At 47.9% G+C, this 24,277-nt stretch overlaps 1 protein-coding gene across 22 annotated transcripts in view; it reads left to right on the top strand.

Annotated features, from left to right (window-relative positions):
• The first annotated feature begins 7,926 nt into the window (after nt 1–7,926).
• AAK1 (AP2 associated kinase 1) overlaps nt 7,927–24,277 on the top strand; it is an 89,250-nt gene continuing 72,899 nt past the window's right edge. For 6 of the 22 annotated variants that reach the window (XM_054224856.1, XM_054224861.1, XM_054224860.1 and 3 more), the window contains exon 1: nt 8,629–8,748. Coding sequence is in view for 5 of the 22 variants with exons in the window: in XM_054224878.1 (XP_054080853.1) it covers nt 8,586–8,748 (163 nt within the window). In the remaining 17 variants the exon portion in view is untranslated. Of the gene's footprint in view, nt 8,286–8,407; nt 8,749–24,277 lie in introns of those variants that run through there. The other 16 variants (XM_054224872.1, XM_054224875.1, XM_054224876.1 and 13 more) reach the window with 7 other exon arrangements.

Genomic DNA, 24,277 nt, shown 5'->3' on the forward strand with positions numbered 1-24,277 from the left:
TCCCACTCCATCCTGCTGTTCTCCCATCTCTACAAAAGACAAAATGAAAATGAAAGGTCATGGAAAGACGGGACAGTGTGCATTAAGTAAATAAACAGAGCTCAAGCAGCCAGCCTGGTAAGCAGGAGGTATTTATTCTAGGTCCCACAATGAGAACAGAGCTGAACCTCTCCGGAAACGGCGGCATTTCTGTTTTTTCCCTAAGGACCTGTCCTTTTAAATTTGCAACTCAAAGAGTAGAGAAGCCTGGTGCTGGAAGGAGAGATTTTCAGTGTGTCATTTGATCAGCAGGTACCTGCCTTTAGCTTTAGAGAAACAGCCTCACCTCATTCTGGACAGGCCGGATCGATGGGCCGAGGCCAATGGCGTGAGGTTCAACAAGGGCAAGTGCAGGGTCCAGCACTTGGGTCACACCAACCCCATGCAGCGTTACAGGCTCGGGGCAGAGCGGCTGGAGAGCTGCCTGGCAGAAAAGGACCTGGGGGTGTTGGTCGGCAGCCGGCTGAGTATGAGCCAGCAGGGTGCGCAGGCGGCCAAGAAGGCCCACAGCATCCTGGCCTGTGTCAGGAACGGTGTGGCCAGCAGGACTAGGGAAGTGACCGTTCCCCTGGACTGGGCACTGGTGAGGTCCCACCTCGAGGGCTGTGTCCGGTTTTGGGCCCCTCACTCCAAGAAGGACCTTGAGGTGCTGGAGCGTGTCCAGAGAAGGGCAACGGAGCTGGTGAGGGCTCTGGAGCACGAGTGTGGTGAGGAGTGGCTGAGGGAGCTGGGGGTGTTCAGCCTGGAGAAGAGGAGGCTGAGGGGAGACCTTCTCGCTCTCCACAGCTCCCTGAAAGGAGGGTGTAGCCGGGGGGGTCGGGCTCTTCTCCCAAGGAACAGGCGATGGGACAAGAGGAAAGAGCCTTGAGTTGCACCAGAGGAGGTTGTGGATGGATATTAGGAAAAACTTTTACACTGAAAGGGTTATTAAGCATTGGAAGAGGCTGCCCAGGGCAGTGGTGGAGTCGCCATCCCTGGAGATATTTAAAAGCCGGGCAGACGTGGTGCTGAGGGACATGGTTTAGTGGTGGTTGTTGTCCGAGTTAGGTCGATGGCTGGACTAGATGATCTGAAGGGTCCCTTCCAACCCAGGCAATTCTATGTTCTACCATTCACTTAAGTCCAAATCCTAACACTAACAAAGTCATTAGCCAGTCTCCCACAGATTTAATTGGGGACCAGAATTTGGGCCTTTGGGGATTATTTTCAAGAAGTTCATAAGGGAATGCTCATTTTTATACCTGAGCACCAGCAGTTTGCCATCAGCAGCCCCTGAAAATGGGGTTATTCAGCGGTTGCACAAGTGCTGTCAGACCCATGTTGCAATGCTGTAGCTCAATTAGACTACTGTCTCCGTAGCAGCGGGTAGCCGAGGTTAGGGCGGAGGCTGAAAACCAGCACTTCCTTTTCTAAAGCACCGATTTTCACGCGCTTGTAAGAGGGTAAAGAATTCTCACATTCTCCATGTTAATGTCAGATCAATCGCAAGGTCAACTGCGGATACTAGAACTTGCTGCAGAGACGGGGGGTACTTTTGACACTTAGAGCAAGGATGTCTTCTTACCTCCAGTTCAACACTCTTTAAGATGAGCCGTCCATTTCCACAAAGCAGAAGGAGCCTTGGTATAGAAACAGTGATGTTTCGGGGAAGACCCCAGGAAGAGCCATCCTGAAGCTTTTGTCCTGCTGTTTGAGCAGAGCCCTTTTAACACAGAGAGAGGAAGGAAGGTGACGAACACACTCCCAGAAACAGGCTTATGCAGCTCCCATTTGAGGTGGGAAGACTGAAATATTCCAATTCATGTAAGAAATGAAAGGGTTCTTAGCTCTTCATTTTTTTACCATGAGCATCAGAAACACTGTTTTTACACAGTCAGTGTCACCATGGGAATGTGCAGCCCTCCACATCTTGGCAGTTCAGACAGGACTTGACAAAGCCCTGAGCATGGGGTACCAGCACCGCTACGCGAGTCAAGGGCGCTCTGGATAGACCCGGGTGGACTGCATAAACACACGTGTCCCATAAGGCCAAGAGGGAACAGGGGAGCAGAACTGATTTGAGAAAAATCCCTCTAAGCTAAAGTGCCTTTAAACCAAGAGACCACTTAGACACGGTGGTCTCCACGCCTTAGAAAATAAGCTCTAAGGGGAGACAGCAACCAGCAGCTGCGCGAAAAAACCGTGAGTCAAACTCGCTATTTCAAGTGCGCTTCAATTACAAGACTTTTAAGACAGGGATGCTGGCACGTTCTGCAGGAGGGCACGCAAGAGGAGATCCTGCACGCTATTACAATTTATAACAACAACTATAACAGCGTCTCAGGCGCCACTGCGCTCAGTGCTTTCCACACCGCTGTCCCACAGCGCGTGCTGGGTTGACGTTGTCTCAGAAATACCACAGTCTGACAGAGAAGCTGAAGGCTGCACTCAGCCGTGAGCCCATGAGTTTTCCTTTATTCACTAAAGCTATAAACCGCAGGGGGCAAACAGCCTGGGCCATCGGGTGGTTGACGGCTTTGTTGGCCACCTGTGCTAATGAATGCCACCTACAGGGCAGGGGTGGGGAGGGGACAGGGACTGGGGTCAGCAAGTGCCTCTATGGGGTTGTGAAGATGGTTAGGCACTTGCGGGGTGACACTTTTACCTTCAGAAGAGCCCCTGGCAGTCATACAAGTCGTCATCTGCTCTGATCCGTGTTGCTTGCGTCGTCTCACCTTCCACTGTTCAAACTGAACGGGGGAAAACAGCTCTGCTTCGGCATCCCCAGCAGATGTTAAAGGGTACAGGCTGAGGCAGAAGACGCACGGGAGCCTTCGCGTGATCCAGGGTTGCCTGACCTTGCTAAGCCATCCCCTTTACCTGCTAGGAAGACACCACCTCGCGTGGACGCGGTGCAATCAGAATTCTACTGCTTGTTGCGGTACAGCCTACTGACATTAGGGACAAGACATGGGCTAGACCGCTGCGATCACATTCACATTACAGTTTGTACAAAGGTAATAACTTTGTCCTAAACAAACCCCCGCTATCGAGACTAATTGATATAATTTAAGCCCCAGGCCTTAGGGCATTTGCCAGCTCCACGGAGAGACATTCAGTCAGGGAGACTCCTGATGCCCCTGTGGAAGCTGTATGTTATTTGTGGTACAACCTAAACCTCCTTCCCACAAGCTGCAGTCTATGAACTGCTACGCCGTGGCTTCCAGCAGCCTTAAATGCATTATCAAACCTAATTTTCATTTAATGGGCTTAATGAATGTTTACTTCAATTAGCATACATATAGTTCTGAAGAGGAAATTAGTAGCTTTCATTTTTTTCTTCTTAATTAATATCTGCCTCTATGTAGCTTTATCTTACTTAGCCGCCCTGTAATTTGGCTGGAACACAGCTCTAGGGGATGAAAACAGCGCTACGACTGCCCAGCTACGGGGGACTTTGAAGGCACACACGCGTTCATGCCTTCATGGAAATATGATCGAAATTCACCGGCTGAGGTAGCACTTGGAGCAGGGAAAACACATTAAGCATCTAAACATGGGGAGGGACTCTGGATCAGGGAGGGGAGCCATGGTACGAGGGGGAAGGGTTTCACACTGAAAGAGGGGAGATGGAGATGAGATATTGGGAAGAAATTGTTTGCTGTGAGGGTGGTGAGCCCCTGGCCCAGGTTGCCCAGGGAAGCTGTGGCTGCCCCATCCCTGGAGGGGTTCAAGGCCAGGTTGGCCGGGGCTTGGAGCAACCTGGGCTGGTGGGAGGTGTCCCTGCCCAGGGCAGGGGGTGGCACTGGGGGGGCTTTAAGGTTCCTTCCAACTCTAACCATTTTATGATTCTATGAACATGATATATTTAGTGCTAAAAAGCAAGAAAAGCAGGGCTGCTGCACAAGAGAAGACAAGCTAGGAGCAAAGGATGTCAACAAACAGCGTTGCAAACAAGGACCCAGCCCCACCATACCTCAAGAGAGTCAGGGGCAGTAACTGCCTTGTTCGGCCACCCAGCAATCAGGAGGCAAACGAGGCCACAGCCCACCCAGGAAACCAAGTCCGAAATACTATGAAACTGCACTACTTAGAGCACAAGACCCGAGCTCAACCAGCAAAGGCAAAAGACAGACCCACAGCCAGGACCACCCTACAACTGCCTCAAAGAAGGAATAAGCCCCCTAGGCCCGTGCTTAAACGGAGGTCATGGTCAATGAGCAAAAGGTGCTGGGTAGAGGCCCGGGTGAGACTGCTTGGCACACGCAGGACCCTTACACGTGAAACACAGCTGATAAATCCCTTCCGAGTAAGAACCCAATCTGCAAATTTCTCTTAATGCAAAGACACCCGCTTTAAACAATAGCGTATATTTGTAGCGTAAAGTAATGCTCCTTGAGAAACATGGCCCTTTTTGACTTGGTGCTCAATCCCGTGGACGTGCACGGTATCAACCCATCAAACGTTCGTGAGCCTCCAGACCTCAATCAGCTCAATTATTTCCATGTGTGTCTACTCTCTCTGTAGGCCACCGGTGCCATTGCCATTGATGGAAGGTGTTGGTTTCTAGCCGCAGGAAGCGCAAACAGAGCTGGAGAGTGTGTCTTACAAGGGCAAACAGGAGCTCATAAGAGGTGGAAACTTTCAGTTTTTAAGCAAGTGAAATATAGATGTGAGTTTGGGATTGTCTTTTTGTTTCCCTGCTGAGCTCTGAACCTTGCCAAGTTGATAGCTAGATGATCGCACGCTTCAGAATTGACCTTTTCTTGGTGGTGGCAAAGAAAAGCAATGGCTTTTCTGGTCGTATTAGTAGTGTTTGTGGGCCACTGCTGCGCGCTTTAAAAGAAATTCTTGGATTCCGGAAAACATGGGCAGAAACAGAGACGGGTAGAATAGCAGCTCAGCGCGTCTTAGCTGGCAAGAAGCTTGCCAGAAACTTTTGCAGTAAATGTGCGTGGTTAAGGGAACACCCTTATCAAGATAAGAATAACTTGGTGAGAAGACTTAACTGTTATGCACCGAATACGGGAAAATACAACTGTTACCTTGTTGCCCTGGGTAGTTACCTATGACCAAGCACAGAACGCTGTGGAGGCTTTTTACTACCTTGTTGCCACTTCTGGAAATGTCCAGAAGAGGACACTGTGCTCTCGCTTTTAGGTTACTTGCGTGAAACCTTTGCAAACGTGTTTATTTCTGTTTTTATTTAGAAAATGCTGAGCTGTCTGGAAAGTTTGATCAAGAGGGATGCAGCCGTATTAACGTGCTTCTTCCCGGGGACTTGAATACGTTTTCTCGGCAGTATATGGGAGCCAGGGATCAGGGAGACGACATGCAAGCAAACAGCTCTGCTGACCGCATCATCAGGACTTGAATATTTCAAAACCAGCATCACGGGATTTTAACAGCTCAAATTTGGTGTTAAAGATTGACACTATTAGTCAGATCGAGGTTTCTCTCAGCAGCGGGCCAAATCTGTGAACGCTCTGGAGTTGCTCCAGGCTAACGCAGGAGAAGCACTAGACCATGTCTCTGCTGGCAATCACTGATTAGCTCTCTCACTTAAAGCTTTCAGGCTCAGTTCTCTCTGATCCCTGTGAAGGTCACTGGGATTGCAGCAGTGGAGCCAAGACTCGTGCCTTCTGGAATAAAGAACATCATCATCATCTGCAGCCAAGGTTCTGCTCACCAAAACGGTCACTGGCGGTTTGTGCGCCTGTGGCCAGAACATCAGGGCTCCATAGTTGTGCACAGGTCTGATGCTCGCCTGCATTATGCCTCAGCACTCCCAGGTACATTAAAAAAAAAAAAAAAAGTACTTCTCAGTGCCTAGTTAGGATGCTCAGCAGTGCATCTGCAAGCTCTTTGCAAGGCAGTAGGCTTTATCTTCTTTAGTTGGAAATGAGTCATTTCCCTGTACTGCATGCAGTTGCCCAATTTCCTTGGAAATTGTTCAGTTCTGCAGAGTCCCCAGAAATCACTGATTACGGGACACTCTTTTTGCGCTGGGTGTTTTGCCTCAGCCTTCGTAGGTGCCTGGGGATAGAAGTAATGTAGAATTTGCCTAGTTTGTATTTAATACAAAGGGCAAGTGAACCTTCTGTATTGACCACTGGCAACTCATCATACAGCCAAGCAAGGTTTAATGAAGACTAAAGCCTGCTAAATGAAAAAGGACTGTTTTCACACTTGTGTTAGCTGACCGGCCGAAATGACGGCCGTTACAGCTGCGTGGACTTAGGGCGTCTTGTACGAGACACCTGGGAATGAGGCGCAGGTAGGTGCCACCCTGCAGCACCCTACAGACTATGGGTGAACGATGGTGGTCCAGGAGGACTTTGAGGTCTGCAGGGTGGGCTTGTAGACCCTCACCTACAAGAACTGAGAACAGGGATGACGGAAGAGGTGTGGCACTAACCGTAACGAAGAGGCACAGTGCATCAGCAGATGAGTAACTGTACTGTGATGCACTTTTAGATCTCTGTATCCAACACGCTAAATATTATCACCGGCGATTTTACTTCCCTGTTCTGAGGTCCATATGTATCTTAAAAGTCTTCAAACATTAGGGCGAAAATAACAATTAGGTCTGTTTACAACACGCTGATCCAGTCTTGTTGGTGTTGCTGGAAGCTCATGCCCAAAACCCAGCCCATTCAAGCAAGGCAGTGATGTAGGAAAAAGGAAAAGGGCTGTGCAAAGGGTAAATATTTTTGCCATCTCACAGTAAGCAGGGCCTGCCCAGCCTATCCGCTTGGGACAGGAGCTTGTCAGCAGGATGGCTGTAGTTAGTGCTGTAATACAGAAAATAATAGTCATCGGGAAAACGCGAGCGTGCTCTGGTTTCCTCTCCTGCCCCAGCCAGAGTGCAGGAAGGAGCGCGGTGCTGTCACGGAGCCATTCCTCTGGTAGCCACACGCTCCTCATGGTTCTGTACTCTGGGACGCAGGCTGGGAAAACCAATTTTTGCCATTTTAACATTTCCCTCTGCTGTTTGAGATGCCAGCTCTGGCCTTCCCCGTTAATGCATGTGGAAAGGAGAGGAACCATCTGCTGTGGGCGCCATAGGCTGGAAAAATCTCCTTATTTCTGAGGGGCGGGGGGGGAAAAGGCTGGAAAGAGCCCAAAGTACATTTAAAGGAAATTTCATGAGTCTTGAGCTAAACTAAACGGTGAAGCCTGAACTTTGGGTTCTTTGGATGGGCTGTGTTGCTGCTTACGGGCATCTCGCTGCCAGCCGTGAGGTGCTGGTGTGGGAGGAGAAAGTTGTAATTTAATAGTAAATTGAAGGTGCAGGCCTTACGATACCAACTGCTGGGTTTGAGGCACTCAAGTTTTGAGGGCTGGGGATCTCTCAAGTTTATTTTTAGTTTTATTTGAGGCTCTTGAACGAGGCGCTAGCAGGGCATAGTGAAGACAAGCCTCGCACTTCAGGCCGAGCCCAAGATGTCCCAGTAGCGGGCTTGTGATACGAAAACATGGCAAGTTTAAGTGCACTATTTCAAAAATAAATGTAAATAGGTGCGGCGAGGGGCCAGCGCGGGCCGCTGCTCCTCGCTGACAGGATTTCAGCGGCCATCCCTCCCGCTGAGGTGAAGAAACGGCCCCGGGGCACCCTCCGCTCGCCCTCGACCCCACCAGGAGCCCGCCCGGGCTGAGGGGAGCCCTCCGCTCCGGGGACCCTCTCCAGGACGCCCCCGGCCGGCACCGCCTCCTCTCCCCATCCTCTCCGGGCGGCATGCCGGGAGTAGTAGTCCCCGCCGCGGCGATGCGGCGCCCGCCGCTCGGCGACTGGGAACTACCGCTCCCAGAGTGCCCCGCGGCGGGGCCGGCTGCCGCCATTCCACCTACTCCTCTTCCCCCCTCCCTCCCCTCCTCCAGGCGCCAAAGGGCCTTCGCCTCCTCCGCCGCGCTGTGGGGCGCGGGGTGCCGGCCGCCTTCCCGCCTGGCTCCGCCGGTGGAGGTGGTGGGGCCATCCCGGGGCGGCGGGGCCTGTCCGAGCCCTCGGGGCTGGCGGGGGCGGTGCTCCCGCCGGCAGCCGGGACTTCCTGTGACAACCCATTTCCTGGTCGGATGGGGCCGGCGGGGGGCGGCGGCGGGGTCGGTCCCTGACGGGCTCGGTGGCCGTCGGGAGCTCCGCCAGGCAGCGATGCGGGCCCCGGGCCCTGCCGGCAGGCGACCCCCGCCGTGACCCGCCGCGGGCAGCCTGGTGGGGCTACGGCAGGCCGGCCCTCGGGTGCATGGAGGCACCCCCCGCCCGCAGAGAGGTACCGGGCGGGGGGCCCTGTCGGTCGGGGCTCCCTGAGGGGGCTGCGGCGGCCCCGGCCGTGCAGTGGGGATAATCGTCTTTCCCCTCCCGTTATCCCCACCTCTCCCTGTGGTTTTGCAGGTGTGAATCCCCCGGAGGACACCGCGCCTGGCTCGGCTTGGCCCCGCAAGGCGAGCGGCCCCGGGTGTCCCTCGCCGGGCCCGGCCGGGCTGCAGGAGGGACAAGGCAGAGGGGTTGGGACCTTAAAAATAGCATCGCCCCCATTAACCAGGCAGCTGCTGCTGCTGCCTCCTGAGAAATGAAGAAGTTTTTCGACTCGCGTCGGGAGCAGGGTGGCTCTGGCCCGGGGTCGGGCACCAGCGGCGGCGGCGGCGGCAGCGGCGGCCCGGGCAGCGGGTACATCGGGCGGGTGTTCAGCATCGGCCGGCACCAGGTGACGGTGGACGAGGTGCTGGCGGAAGGTAAGAGCCCGGGGCCTCTTGCGGAGCCCTGTGCCTTTGCTTCTTTATCCCTCCCTCCCTCTCTCCCTCAGGAAAGCTGGAGAGGGAGGCTTTGGCCTTTCCCGTGCACTCTGCCTCCCGCTCTGTCCCTAGCTCCCCCGATAATTTCATTGTCCTTGACAGACTTGCCATCCAGTGGCATCTGCAAGCTGATATTTCTGGTCTTCCTGTGTGTAAGCCCAGTGTGGGTTTGGCTTGGTTTTGTTTTGGTTTTTTTTTTTTTGTAAATCCTTTAGAAATTGTGGGTATTTTGGAAGTTAATTGTTTCTCACTTTCCCTAAACTGGGAGGTGTTTTTTTTTTAAAAAACAAACAAACAAAAAACAAAACCCACAAACAACCAAAAAACAACCCCCAAACCAAAATTGCCAAATATTTTGGTGCAGAGCAAGGTGCTGTAAAGAAAGCAAGCGGTGGTCTTCACTGTAACTTTCTTCAGCCAGTTGTCTCCTTTCTTACCTTAAGCAGAGAGGAATAAAACGCTGGTAGGCTGAGCAGAGCTAGCTGTGATCTGGGATGAGGGATTTCTGTTTGTGGGAGCTTTCTGCAGGGGAAGCAGTAATCCCAATTGCAGTTTTTTCCAAAACAAAACAATTAACTAAAAATGAACAGTAGGGATTATAAAACTCTTTATGTGTACTTGCAGTGCTGCTAGCTGGTGGTGGTATTTTCTAAAATCGTAACCAGCACTGCTGCTTTAACTATGATTTTTCATTTTATTTGTTTGGGCTCTAAGAAACCTTATGAGTGGCTCTGGCTGGTAACCTTAGCCTTGACCTTCAGGGAGACGTTGGCCTCCTTAGACCTGCTCCTGGTCCATCTTCTGCGCAGCATCCTCTACAGTTTCAGTCAAAACGGTGTTTTGTTTTGATCTTGTAATTGTGAGGGAGAGGGCAGCTGCTTTATGAGAGCTGAGTGGGAGGACCTGTGTTGGCTTTTACAGAAGGAACACTAAAATGGAAAAGGGACTCTGTGTGTGTTCAGATTTGTAAAAAGTCACCACAGTGCACAAGCAAATTGATCTCTGACCATCTTTCAGACATGGTTTCTGATATGTTCTGCTGCTTGCTGAGCTGTGAGGAGCACCAAAACCAGCCCTTCAGCTAGTATCTATTAGTGATACTATTTTTTTTTTTCCTGACTTGAAATTTGCAATATAGGTTTGCCTTGGCTGATATTTCTAAGGTTCTTTTGGCCCAAGGAGCTTAGGAACTATGTGAGCTAAACCTGAGAAGCTGTCACAGGTTTGTTTTTTTAACGCAGGTTGACCTCATCCTGGTAACGTGGGGAAAACGGAGGCTTTTTTTGCTGATGAATAATCTGTTGGCAGGTTCTGCCCCGGTGCTGACAGCACCAGGAAGCCAGCCTGTGTGTCACTGGGCTCTTTGCTGCTTGGCAGGCCTGAGCTACAGCCACCAAAGGTGCGAGGTGGTAGCACAGATTGTGTGGGAGAAGCGCCTCCCCTCTGTACCTTGTTGTCCTGGAGGAATTGTGGCTTGTGAGGGCTTTTTCTTGTGACTCCTGGTTTCTTGGCTGGCCTCTTGGATGGAGCATGGCCTAGTGTTGGCTACAACTTTTAAATCTGCACGCAGAGGCCAAGTGAGGTGCAGCAGGCCTGTAAAATAGGTGCTATCTTCTCTTCCTGCCCATGCTAGACGGCAAATGAAGTTCTTTTGGTGAAATGTGCTACGCAGGTGTTTTCCTCACAGTTAGACTCCTGGTGTGGGCAGTCCAAAATCCTTCTGCGTGTTCAGGGAAGTCTCCAAGGGACAAGAGCAAGGTGCCTTGTAGGTTTGCAGTTTGTCACCTTTTGATGGGAACAGAGGGGTGAAAATGCCATTTCCTTTATAGGAAATGTAGGTCATCTGGGGAGTCAACGTGGGTCAGAAGTGCTGCAGCTTTGCATACTTCTGGCCTTTTGGTGTAGCTGGGTGCGCTCCCCAAGTGCTGGTAAACAGCATTTTTTCACTGACTCAGCTGGAGACCTGGGGAGCCGTCTGGCAGCATGGTCCCCGCACTACTGACGTTCTGAATTCTCGGCTGGAAAACTTTTTTTGTACCTGCAGTGAATTTTGGTGTTTCCGCAGTGTTGAAAAAGCAACTTGGGAAGTCTTGGCTGTTTCTGCTAAAAGGAAAAGTCCCCTGGGAAGAACTTTGTAGGAGGAGGTGGAGTGTCTTGTCTGAGAAAGAAACATCTCTCATCCCCGTTGCTTTATAAGGGAGAGGAGAGGCTTGTGTTTTAGTGCACCATGTGAAACCTAGAAAATAAATGAGATGTAAAAGTGGCTTAAAAGAAAGACTCTCTGAAATAATGATGGATGGTGTGAGGGAGACTCGAGTTGCAAGCCTGAGGAACTGGTTGAACCAGAACTTTTGGAATTAAAGTGTTGGGATTTACCTCTATCTGTCAAAGCTGTGACTGGTCACCCTCAGTTCTGCTGAGCAATCCTGCTGAAGATGCCTCCTCCCTGGGCAGGATGGGAGTCCTTAATGCAGGCACTGTGAAGTGTGCCAGATGGCAGATGTCTCCCCATGCTCACAGTCTCTTGCGTAGATCCCCCAAAATATCCACTGCGGCTAGGTACATCCCCCACCCCCTTAAAAATAGTTGTGCCTGGATTCTTCCTTTCCTGGGTGGGGAAGGAAGTAGATGGGAATAACATAGAAGGAACTTGAATGGTTGTTTGTCCGTGGTGTTATAACACCGGTGAATCAGTGTTTGTTTGTTTGTGGTTTTTTTTTTTTTTACAAGCAGTATATTGCAATAAGTGATTCTTAGTTGAGTCTTTGTAGTCGTCTTGCTCTAATCCATAGAACTGCATGAATAATCTCTTGAAAAATTCCCCTCAAAGTTTGCACAAGGATTAACTGCTCTGAGAGGTCAGTGCTGCTGGCCTTGAAGTTCTGCAAGGCCAAGGTCGAAGTGGGGGCATCAGTGTAGTGCTCCAGTATGGGCTGAAGGGGCTGTTACTGACTTTAAGGTGACTGGTGTTTTGGGGAGCTGAGGTGAATGCCCAGGAGGCGTTTGCACAGGTGGGTGATTCAGGCTACTGTCTTACTGGTTTGTTTATGAGAAGAAACCAAAGCAGTGCGATCAACTTGCATGCTGCTTTTTGGTTTTGCCTGTGTGTAGGGGGGTGGAGAACCCCAACAACCCACCCAAAAACTGCGCGCTAGAGCTATAAAGAGGATGGTGTCTCTGTGATGAGGACCGGAGCAGCAGAAACGTTGAGAACAATGCTGCCAGAAATGAGAAATTTGCTAAGGCGTTTGTGGGATGTGCATGTGTGGCAGAGGACCCTACGCCACGTGGACTCCTCCGAGCTACCACAGACAAGGTGGGGGTTGCCCCAGGGTCCCGTTTTCAGGGGGCTGTGTTTTGTGTTACTCTGCATACCTGCAATATTGTAAGAGAGTCCTGAACTGATCCAAGGCATGTAGGCGTTGATGGGGTGCGTGTTCAAGCTAGGATTTTGTTTGTCTTGGTCTACTTCTAGCAAAAGCTACAGGCTGCGTTTCTTCAGGTCTGTGAAAAGTCACTCTTTCAATTAGTAGTATTTTTCTGAAGGTGCTACTTGTAGTCTTTTCCCCTTAAAATATATAAGTTAGGGGATTCAGGTTTAGTAATTGTCAGATATTTTGCTGAGATTTTTTTCAGATAAATGCCTGTGTGTGTGCTGCTAGCTAATGTGTATTTCAAAGCATTTAATGGTAGTCGTTATAAACCAATGCGAAATCAGCTTAAATTTGCAAGCTGTACTTTTTAGTCCTTTTTGAAAAAAACAGACATTGTGAGAAGGTTTCCTCATGGCTTTCTTTAGCAGGCCTGCAGGCCAATGTGTGTGTGAAGGGCTTGGTAAGGCTGTGAATGCACAACCTGGGCCCGATGGGGGAAGGTGGGCCCCTGAGCTGCCGAAAAGTGTGTCTGGGCTAATTGCAGAGGACTTCTGCTGACCCCTGCCTGGATTACCCCCAGCTCTCCCTTTCCCTGGAGCGTGCAGCGCTGTAACGTGAAGTCACTGTCATCCTTTGAAATTACATGTGAGCTTCTTGTGAAATAACTTCACTTTGAAACAAGCCCCATCCGAGGTAAATTTTGCGGTTTTACATGACCCTCAACCCAATTCCAGGGTGGTTTGGTTCAAGACATCCCTTTGAACTGTGCTTCGTCAGTTTTTGCCTTCTAGGCTCTGCCAGGTGACAGCTGCTAATCAGCTGACCAGTGACATTTGGATTAGGAATTAAACTGTTTCTCCTCTTGAAATGGGACATGTGATTTTTTTGGTTTTGTTTTTTCCCCGTTGCTTTTCCTGCGTACCTTATGAGGCAGAGCATGTGCTCTGCACTGCTAGGTAGGATACCGGTCAGATTTCAGTAGTCTGATGGTGTTGAGTGTAGGAGCCAGGCAAGCTGGTGGAGAATCTCAGGTGAGTTATTTGGTAAATATGGGGTACCCCGAGTGCTTTGATGCTTTTAGCAGCACAGATTTTGCTGGGGCAGAGTGTGTGCCATGTCCTTAAATCTAATCAGGAAGGAAAAGGAGGTGTTAGTGGATTTAACTGTGTAAGAAGTTGTATAGGCCAGAGACTCACATGGTCTAGCCTCACTTGTAAAGTTTATGGAACGGGTCTGGGATTGTACATGGAGGTGGCTAGTTTCTTACCGAACAGCTATATTAGCTAAAAGCATATTTAATAGCAGTTTTAGCCCAGTGCAGTCATGGGGGGGATGAGTTTTCTGCAGTTGTCCGCCCAGAAGGAGCCTTCCATGTTAAAACAAAATAATTTCTAATGCAAGCAGTCCTGCAACAGCCTTATGAAGTTGTCAGTTGCTTAGTTTTGGGATTCTGGCTGGGGAAAATATAGGGTTTAACTGTCCAACTCGTGTCTTGCATAAGTGCTCTAGTAGTTATATGAACAGGTTACTAACCTCTGATTGCAACACCAGCAATGACATTTTGGATCTAAGGAGAATGTGTGCTGCCGTAATGTTTTCATTGTGTTGTGGGCCTTCTCCCCTTTGTACAGGAGCTTGTCAGCAGAGAAGAGAGCAGGTGGTAAGTTATAAATGTGCTGAAGACAAGCTGGAATCCACTTTGGGTTTAGCGCTTGCTGCCTTCCAAGCTCACCCACCTGCATCGATCATGGCTAATAAGGGGTGAGAACTGACTAGGTGCTGCACACTTGCATTGAGACTGGAAGCTTTGAAGGGGACTTTTCCAGGGAAAATAGTAATTTGGACAGACTGAGGCTGTACAGCAGCTTGTCAGCTGCGGGACTCACTGCTGCGCTCCTGGAAAGTCACAATCAATTTGCCTTCATTTGTACTAAGTAAGTGTTTACTCGTGTTTCACACGTGGAAGGAGACAGGAAGTCTCTGAGGGAGAAACATGCCATAAGCAAACTCTGTTTATGGAGGAGTTCTCTTTTGATAATGAGAGGTAACTGAATAAATAAGTTTCCCAGGAAAGGATGCCTTCTTTCTTGGATGTGGGGAAGCACGGGATGTTCTTATGGTGGTATCGTTTTGGAAACATACCTTCTTAAATCAGATACTGGCTGCTGTACTTTTTTTCGAGTGTAGGAACAATACTGACGATGATTTACAAGCACAAGGAAAAGATCTGGAAAGGCTTAAGGTAAACACAGTGGCAAGGTAATTCTCCCTCATTTGTGGCTTTTTATCATTATGGAAACTTTCCTTTTCTTCTTTTGTGGGAGGTCCAGGAATTGCATTAAAGGAAATGAAGGTTATTGTTAGCTGCCTACAGTATGATACAGTAGAATGAAAGCAGAGGAGAGCTGCTGTGGCTCCTCTAACATGAGGAGCTCTCGCTACCCTGTTGCCGGAGTATCTGAGCCCTGGCACAGTCTATAAAAATGTCCTTCCATTCCTTTCAGGGCTGCTGGGAAATAATACACTGAGATATGAAGGTGAAGAAATGCAGAGTATGTGTGGCCAAGTCAGGAATTGGTCTCTGGCCTTCCAGACTGAGTGCTTTAATTGCAGTCCATTTTTTTTTCTCTCAAATGCTGCCTCTCTGTGCTTCAAATGAGCATGCTCTTGGCACACAAGTGATTTGGGCATAAATTTATGCTTGCTCTGTGGCAGAAACCATGCTGACATCAGGACCCCAGGCCATGTGTCGCAGGATTGGATTAAAGACTTTTGGAACAAGATGCTCATAGCATCTGGTTTGCTTCATGATTTTGCAGAAACAAATTACGTACTGGTGACGAGTGATCTCATAGATTAAAAATAAAAAAAGCCATCAGCAGCTGAGTTCCCCGAGCAGAGAATTTGTGTGTACGTACATCCACCTGACAGTTGAGCTGGAAGCCGGTGCTGTGATGAGGACAGGTAGATCTGATCTTCATTCACTGTTGGGAACGTGCTGGTTTTACTTCCTATTTGGTCTTCATAGGGCTGTAATAGGGAGGTGACCCCCAAAATGTGCCTGTGTGGACTTAAAAAAGCAATCTGGCATGCTGTTCTCGAGGGTGTGATAGTAAAATACGTGGTCTTCTGAAGCTATGTAAATGCACGGCTGTTATTCAGATGAAATGTTAGCTTTTATCTCCTTTACTTCTGTAAGCTAAATGATGCTTGTGAGGTTGTCATGTGCTTTTGCTGCTCAGCTCTAATGACATCAGTAAAATAAACTTAGAGCTTGTCTCTTAAAAGAAGTGCAGAATGCTCCACAAGAAGCGTGATGTGGCCTGGTTCATGTGGGCTCTCCCTGAACATCAGTTTCTGTTCAAAGCACTAGAGCAAGCAAGAGGAACCCTTGGTTTGATGTGGTGTACCCGTTTTTGTGACTTTACTGCTACCCTGGATTGTGCGTGGAAGCTATTCAGATGTTGTGGAAGCGTCAGTGATGTAAAACTCAGACTTTCAAAGTGTTCTAAAATACTTAAAATGAACACAGATAATCAGTGCTGGTGTGCGAGGAGCACAGGAGTGCAGACCTATTGCTTTATATGCCTTGTCTGCGCGACCTACCTGTGAAGACAGTTATACTTTAGTTACCTGTCATGAATCTCCAAAGGATTAATTGCTTCTGACTTGGGAAGTGCTTCAGAAATAAAGACCTTTTCTCAGGCGTTTAGCTGCTGCCTCGGAGCAGTGAGCTGGATCGATAGGAAATCCCTGCCTTATGACTGCGGTGCGTTCACATGAAGATACTGGTGGCTGCTGTTGACCCTTGCGCTCTGGTCTAATAACTGTCTTCATGACCTTTGGTTAAGGAGCGTCTAATACCAGAGGATATGCAAATGAGTGGTGGCATGAAAGACACAGTGAAATTCTTAAAGAAAATATCCTTTTAAATTAGGAGAAGGATCTGTGAAAGCACGTGTCTGTGTGCATATACTCGTGTGCTGACACACCTGCATTTCTTTTTTTTTTTTACCCGGGTATTGTAGCACCTCTTGTTAAGGTAGGCATGCGCGTGGTGTGTAGGGTAGATGAATAATGAGGAGTAGCCAGCTCTCCGGGGTTCAGCACAAGTAAGCAGGAGACACTGGCTGGAGGAAGAAGCAGCGCTATCTCTCTTGGGGGACAAAGCTGGGGTAAAGGCAGAAGGTAAGCAAGGATGGCTCAGTGGCTGGGATGGGAACGTTCTCTCTTCGAAGGATCCCTGTTGCTTCGAGTAGAGTTCTGCAAATGTCCTGTTAGGCAGCTCACACGCTTGAGAGGTACCTGCTAAACTCACACGATGTCTCTGTGCCTCAGTTCCCCCCTTGCAGTGCAGGTGGTGTCAGCAGGATGCTCGTGGCTGTGTTGGGGAGCGGGTGATGTGGACTCTAGCTGACGTGCACTGAATATTCCCTGGGAATTTCAGCAAGTGCCACTTACAGAGTTGAGTGTGTTCTGGCTTAAGCTCTTTGGTGGCTGCATATTCATTAAAGCCTTTAAACAAAGTCAGTGAGTGTAAGATGACATAAGACAGCCCCAGTTGTCAACTGGTGAGATCCTGCTGGTTCTTACGTTCTGTGTTTTTTTTTTTTTTTTATTGATTATGTTTGTAAAGAAATAAAAAATGTGTTGCAGAGCACTGATGTGTAGATTGTGGAGTAACAAAGGGTGAAGGAGGGACAATATGGCAGAGAAAAAGGGAAGGGGCCTTGCAGACTTGGTCCTGGGGTGCCTTGAGTGCATTATTTCTGGCAAGAACAATCTGCTGCAAGGCAGAGCCTTTCTTTTGGCCTTTAGCTGTTGCTTTTGAGTCAGAAGATATGCTTACAGATGTGTGAATATGAGTTTACCCTTCTGTTTCTATACCTGATTAGCAGCTGTAGTTTGAACTGTTGTGCCATTTCTGCTCTTCAGCGACCATAAAGACTCCTGTGTACCAGGTGTCACAGAGCGTGTGGTTCCGTGCGTGGTTGTTCCCCTTCCCCTCTCTGCAAAGTAGGCAAACAGAGAGTGGAGGAAAGGCTTATCAAATTATTTTACAAATGAGAAACTGAAGCCCGTGAAGATGTAGCAATTTGATAAAGGGTATGTAGGAAAGCAGTGATGAAGCCTCGTATTAAATGCAAATGTAACTCCTTGTCTGGTGTTTTAACCACAGTGCCATTAATATTCATGTCACCGTAGCATTGAGGAACTTTTATCATGGACTAGGGCCTTGTGTCACATAACGCAAACACGGAACAAAGACTGTCCATGCTCCTGGGAGATGCCTGGCTGTCCTTGCCTGTGCCTGCTGAGGCACAACATTTGCGTTTGGTACCAAAATGTGCTCGTCTGCTGCCGCTTTAGGAGACACATTCAGAAAGACGCATCGTTAGGTGCAGGCTGCTGTAATCTTACAGCTGATCATGACATGATAATTAACACACAGTGTCTTCTAATGATCTGATGTTGTTCAGAGACCACAGGAAGCACACAAACTCAGCCTTGCTCACAGAGCATTCAACAGAACATGTGACAGGATTAAACATGTATTGGATTTTCTTGAAATTAAAATGATGCTATTTTTGGAGTGGGACAGATGGTGGGTTTCTACCTTTTGCTTTTGTTTTAAACTTAACAATGTAAGAAGCACTTATGTTGCACCTTTGAAGCTTTTTCTGCTACCGAGCCGGCTAGAAACGCATATATTGGTATATTATATGTAAGTTGGGATTCTCAAGCAGTTATGTAAGTTCATTTGAGCTAATGAATTTAATCCCTAAAAATTATGGGGCTTGTGAGCAACAGCCACAAGAGTGCAGGTTCTGGACCCCTGCAACCCTTTCCTGTTTCTGGACATCCGACAAATGAACACGCAGACATATGTCTATTCGTATCTCTCTCCTTCCTCACCTGTGTATATGGGGAAAACCACAAAACCCTGCTTCTTGTAGGGCTGATATTTTATTTGATTTTTTTTTTAATCTAAACAGATTTTTCCCTGCGCAGAACGATGGATACCGCGTGCTCCTGACTGTACCTAGGGGTTTGAGTTCCCTGAGAGCTGCCTGGTGGGATAGTAGATACCTCTCTCCATGCTTAGCATGTACTGAGGAGTTGAAAAGTTCACTGCTGTCTTCAGGCTCTGATTAGCATATCCTCTTCTAGGGGAATATGATGTAGCCCATAAGTTGTGTTTTCCTGTTACTCACTGAGGTGGCACTTCTGTGGCTCAAGAGTATACCTGTAGTTATGTGGGAGACCTGAAAAGCTTGAAATCGGCGTTCCTGGGTTTAAGCGGAAGAAACTTGTTTGACGCAAACCTCCGTCCACTGTTGTGAAGCTCTTACAGTACTGTGGTAGCTATAAGCTCGAGCTTTTCGTAGAATGTATGTTTTAAGGTTTCTCTTGTGTTTTTCACGCTGCTTTGCTCAGTAAGGATGTCTGGGTGCTACCATAGTAATCAAAATTCCTAAATGTCTAACTTGTCTGTTGCCATGAGCTCTCTTTGGATCCTTGCATAATTGCTTCGCAAGCGGAGTTTGCGGTTACCATAGCACTTAAGGGCTTCAGTAAGCACTCTGGCTGGCCCTTGCAAGCAAGTCCAGTTAAAAACCAGTCCCAGCCCTGGCCAGCTTAGTTTTGCTTCCTCCCCACCTCCAGCCACCAGCTGCTCTCAGCTCAACTAGTTTTGGTTTTTCTCTCCTCTCCTGTCGATGTGATTCACTGCGTCCTCGCTTTTCCAGCGAAGCTTTTCAGCTGCGTGCAGTTGCTGCAGCTTCTTGCTTGGCTTTGCAGTTCCAGTCGTGTTCGCTCAAAACCAGTCATGCTCCGCAGCATGTTTATGCCATTGCTAATTTCACTGGGAGATGAACAAGGTCTCAGATGCTATTAGCAGCTGCTTGGAATAATAGCAGCTCAAATGTGCTTTTTAGAGGGCTGGCTGATAACTAAACAAGTGTGGGGTTTTTTATTGGGTTTTTTTTTGGGTTTTGTTTTTTTGTTGGTTGTTTTTTTTAAAAGCTGCAAGTTATTCATGACCCATTAATTTTGATTTATTTTTTTTTTTAGTGTTACAGTGGAAGTTCAAGGACTAAAATTGTCAGAATAGAGAGGGACTGATCTACTTTGCCAAGTAATCTACTTGGAGGCCGTGTATCTTGCTGCATAGTGATAAAACACTGCTCTGTCAGCTTTGGGTTTCCAAATCTGCCTGTCAGGGAGGAATCGAGTGGATGCGCAAGACCGTAAAGCGGAGCACATACATAGCAAATCTACCCACGCGAACATCTGAACGTGCTTCCTGCTGTGAAGGCCAGTACAGTTCTGCAGCCTTTAGTGAGTTGCTATTTGTTAAGAAATTGCTGTCACAAATACTGTGAGACTTTAATACTCCTAAATCGAGATGCCCAGGCCGTATTCTAACTGCGCTCTTGGAGGATGGGCAGTGTGACAAGCTATTGCTGCCCTTGGACTAGAGCTTGAAAAGGGGATGTGGAGTTAATACACAGGATGGATCTTGCCCACTGATTATTTTAGGCTTCTAATATGCTGTTCCATGGCAGAGATTAATTTCCTTTCCTCTTCCCCTTCCCCCAGATAAATAAAACCCAGAGAAGTGAGAAAGAAACAGTTAAGTTTTTTCCATGTTGTCAATGCAGTGAAAATGCCTGTGACTATATAAATATTTTGTGACTCTTTGCAATTGTGAGCATCATAGCTAATAAACTAATGTTCATCCAAAAAACCGATAACAATCCCTAGCCAACCAGTCTTGCTGTCCTAAAATTAGGAGAGGTAAAGACCGTGCTTCTGTTCTGTGTTGAGTGACGTTTCTGGTTGTATTTTGCACAATTTAGGTGCTCGTGCCCATGACTGCCACGCTGACATTGATGTCCTGCCTATTTAAAAAGCGCCAAGAAGAGGGTGGAGCCTGTAAATCTAAATCTGTCTTGTCATGGCCTAGATATTGCAGCAATGACATTAAGCGAGGGCCCTGTAATTATGTTGGTAATATTGGATAATCACATTAGGATTCTCAGCTATGGTAAATCCGTGTAGGGCTAACTATGTCCCGGCTTTGCTTTTGCTGAGAATCTGACCCATGAGCTGACAGGAGCTTGAGCATTCGTTTTACCTGAGGAGAGGTCGTTTACTCTAGTAGATGTGCTAGATGCTCTACTAAAGTTTGGTGGTATTTTGAGGCTAGAGCTTAAGCAGCGCTGCAGCTGGGGCTGTGAGCGAGAGCTGCTGCTGGTTTTCAGTTGGTAGTGAGAGGAGTTTCTAAAAAGCAGGGCTTCACGTGCACACCTTGGGCTTTTTTGCAGTATTGGATGCGGATCTCTGCCTTGGTGATGTGTGTTGTCTAGTCAACACGCATGACTGGAGATACCTTTGTAAGCTGTTTATTTTTTGTTGTTTGGCTTTTCAAAAATTTTTCTTTCCCCCGTCCCACTAAGTCAGTCGTGCAGCAGTTGCATTTTGTATCTGACGCAAAGCTGATGTAGATGCTGGGCTGTCTGTGCCCAGCAAACTTGCTCAGCATGAAGCTGCCTAAGAGATTGTTGCTGGCCAGCAATGGAGGCTCCTCTTCTTCTAAGCCCATAGAACACGCGAACCGTATTGCTCATGTGTGCAAATTTACTTCGTGGAGACCAAATTCTTTCCAGCTCAAATGTGAGCTATGTGGAGAATTTCTTGCTGCTTAAAATGATTGTCGTTGGTGGAAGAGTGCAGAGCCTCCTGCCTAAACCTTGAGACCTCTGGAGCTGTAGGACTGCGTGTGTAATTGTCTCTGCCACAGGCTGGCTGTGTGAAACAGAGGACTGAATGTGAGTTTAGGACCTGGGGTTGGTATGAATATGGACCAGGTGAACTCAGAATCCATCTTGATTTCCCAACACTGTGTTCCTCTGGCAGCAGAACAGCTCTGTGAAGCCCCAGCCTTTGGTAGGAGGAAGCGAGTTGTGTACAGTCCTTGCGTGCTCTGCAAGGAGGGGAGGGTGGGCTGGTGATTTTACAGGGCTGCTGCCCAGCAAAGTTTGAGTATTCTTCAAGAGTTTGTCCTGTGCCAGGAGGACGCTATCCTTGGATAACTTGACACACAACTTGTGTCCATGTTCCTCATATGTTTTCTTCAGTTAAACTAACCCTAGAAATACTTATAAAATGAGAAACTGCATTTCTTGTAAGTTCAGTTTATCTCGGAGGTCTCTTGACTTTTTACAGTTGTACCATTACAGTCGTCTTTTGAGTATGGTCGCTATTAAATTCCCCACCTTGTTGCAAATGTACCTGCTTAGCCAATTTTCCATCTGCTTAGTATCTCATCTGGGGAGATGCAGGTTTCAGCTGATTCTCCTGATATTTGTGCCTGTTTCAGGTTTCCTGTCTTGAAATACTAGGTGTCCTTTAGGCTTTGTCTGGGTGCTGTCTACTTTCCCTGCAGTTCTGAAGCTCTGATTCGCTCCTACAGCCACTTAAAATGGTCAGAACGTGGATGAAATTTGAATGATTGTGACCATTGCTACTTAGACAAATTAAGCTCTTTCAGCTGGAGTTAGTGGTCTGCTTTTTTTTTTTGTCTTTGCCCTCAAGATAAATGTTCAGGCTATTTGGCGATTGATGTTTCAAGATCTGATTTGATAATTTTCCCAGAGCAGTTCTACGCTGAGCAGAATCTACGCTGATGTTTGGTTTGGTTTAACGGTGTTTAACTCCTTGTACAAGTGACTGCAGCGAGGTAAGACACCAAGAGCTGTATCTTTCCTCTTGGAAATAAGCACCGGGAGACTCCTCCCGTGGCTGAAAGGAAGCATGCTACTTTGTTTTCGGCTGTCTCATGTGCTTTATTGCTATTAGGCCTGTGTGGACTATAAGGAGTTGTATCTTTATTTTAGAGACCTTGAGCTGAAGATCCACTGCAGTACTGTGCAGAGACTCTGCTTGCTTCTCTGCAGAGACCAGTGGTTTGTATTTCTGATATGTAGAGTTCATCTCAATAGCTTGCTCCAAATACTGCTCTAGGAGGTGCTGGGGCAGGCCTTTTAGGTTGAAGTAGTCCCTTGAACTTGGCACTGCTATGCTTTAGCATAAGTCAAGTGACTCAAAAAGAATAAAACAAAAACCAACTGAGTAAAGCTTGTTATTTCCTTTGAGGTAGAAAATCTCGGCTGAGAGTAGACCTGTTTAGTTTAGCATTATTATCTACTTTTCTCAGCTGGAGAGTGTGTTGGCAGGGGATAAGGGGTTTTGTTTTATTCTTGTTCAGAATTGGACTCTGGTTTGTAACACACATGTACACGCAAAACCACATGCACTGCTTGGAGTTAGAGGAACTTGGGTGTAGTGAGACCAGGACATCCATATTCGGGCCTTCTTGGTTCCACAGAGACGACTGCTGCTTCTGTTGTCTGTGCAGCGTGTCCTGCGTTTCAGCCCTCTGTTCTCATGGCCACCTTCAGAAAGTCATTCGAGTCGCACTCCTAGCTGTGGGTTTCCGTGTATGAGCCTGTTCTGTTTCAGCTGGTGGCTGAGCACACCCTGTCACTGCTTTGTGCTAGAGCTTGCAAGCTGTTGACACAGCTTAGCCTAGGTAAAGAAAATCCTAATTTTGTAGCCCGGATCATGGGAAACAAATACCAGTTATGTCTACATACTCCTGAGAGTTGATGCAAGCCTGTGCGTCTATGACAGGCTGTGTGTTCTCTGTGCATGCAACTCTTGAGGGTGAATAATCTTTGCTTATATAGATATAAAGTAACATGTAAATACCCTAACGTAATTGTGGAATTGGGTGGGAGAGTGAGTCATAGGCATTAATTAAATCCCAAACCCCAAGTGTCACGATGAACGACGCTCCGACATGTAGTACTAAAACAACGAAATACAAACACAAGGGAGAACATTAATACAGCCACCACTGCTTGGAGGCCAGGTTGAATGGGGCTTTGAGCAACGTCATCTAGACAACCAAGTGTCCCTGCCCAGGCTAGGGGGGTTCGAAGATAATCGTTAAGGTCCCTTCCAACTCTAACCATTCAGTGGTTCTATGAAGTTTTTTTTAACTCTTTCTGTGCTAGGTAATCTGGAAAAGACAGTCTGGGTAGGATAGCATACCCCCAGCTGTGCCAGGAGGTTGTGGAGAAAAGACTGGTTAGTCGCTTGCCGATGTCTGTGGTGTGTACGGTAAGAATGTGGGGTTGAAATCAAGTCAATGGAGAGTTTGGTGAGACTTCCTGATGGTGAGGGTAATAACAGCCCAGGAATAAACTGCTCAGGAGCATGTGTAGAATGTGCAAGTAGTTAAGGAACAGGTTAGACGGACACCTCAGGAGTGACTACGGGCACTGTCAGTCCTGCCTGTAAGCGAGAGGCTGAGTCAGGGGAAATCTCGTGCCAGACAGTGACATAGGGCCGTGCTTTTTCAGTGAGACAGTCCCATGTTGCTTACCAGCGTTCTGTTGCAGTTTGGAGGGGGTGAGGTGAGGCTGCAGAAAGCCTCATGTCCGTTAATCTTGTCATCCTTTGGCCCACCTGCATTTGACTCCACTGGGGAAAGAGTAAAATCCTCTTCGTTCATGCAGATTTTGTATGTTAGTCAAAAGCTATAAAGCAACTGAAGGGAGAGAGAAGTCTGAAGGTCCAAAGCGCTCACCTTTTTGGATGTTGCTTAGGTGGAGATGACCACGAAAAGGGAAGAAAATACTGGAGGCCATGCTAGTGATCCTGCAGTTATCTGTTTAACTGCAGTGAGTCTGGTGTCTTCGCTTGTCTCACTGAAGTGCCCCTTTACCTGCAGGCGTTACAGTAGCAGGCTGCCTTCTGCTGCCTTCTAAAAAAGCAGAGGGTGTAGAAAACACTGTTTGACTCTATCTGCGATTAATCGTTCACCAGACCGAAGCAAGCATGTGAGTAACGAATCTAATACTCACTTTTAAGACTGGATTCTTGGCAACAGTCAGGCTCCTTTGTGATACCTGGCAGTATTGGGAAACCTCTAAAAAAATGTTTCTTTGTGTTAGTACTGTTTGGCACTGTTGTGCCAAAAATGCAGTGAGAGGCCTTTCGGGGTGACCCTTCAGTTCCATCCT

Source organism: Rissa tridactyla, chromosome 20 (genome assembly GCF_028500815.1).
Source record: "Rissa tridactyla isolate bRisTri1 chromosome 20, bRisTri1.patW.cur.20221130, whole genome shotgun sequence".
Taxonomy (NCBI): domain Eukaryota; kingdom Metazoa; phylum Chordata; class Aves; order Charadriiformes; family Laridae; genus Rissa; species Rissa tridactyla.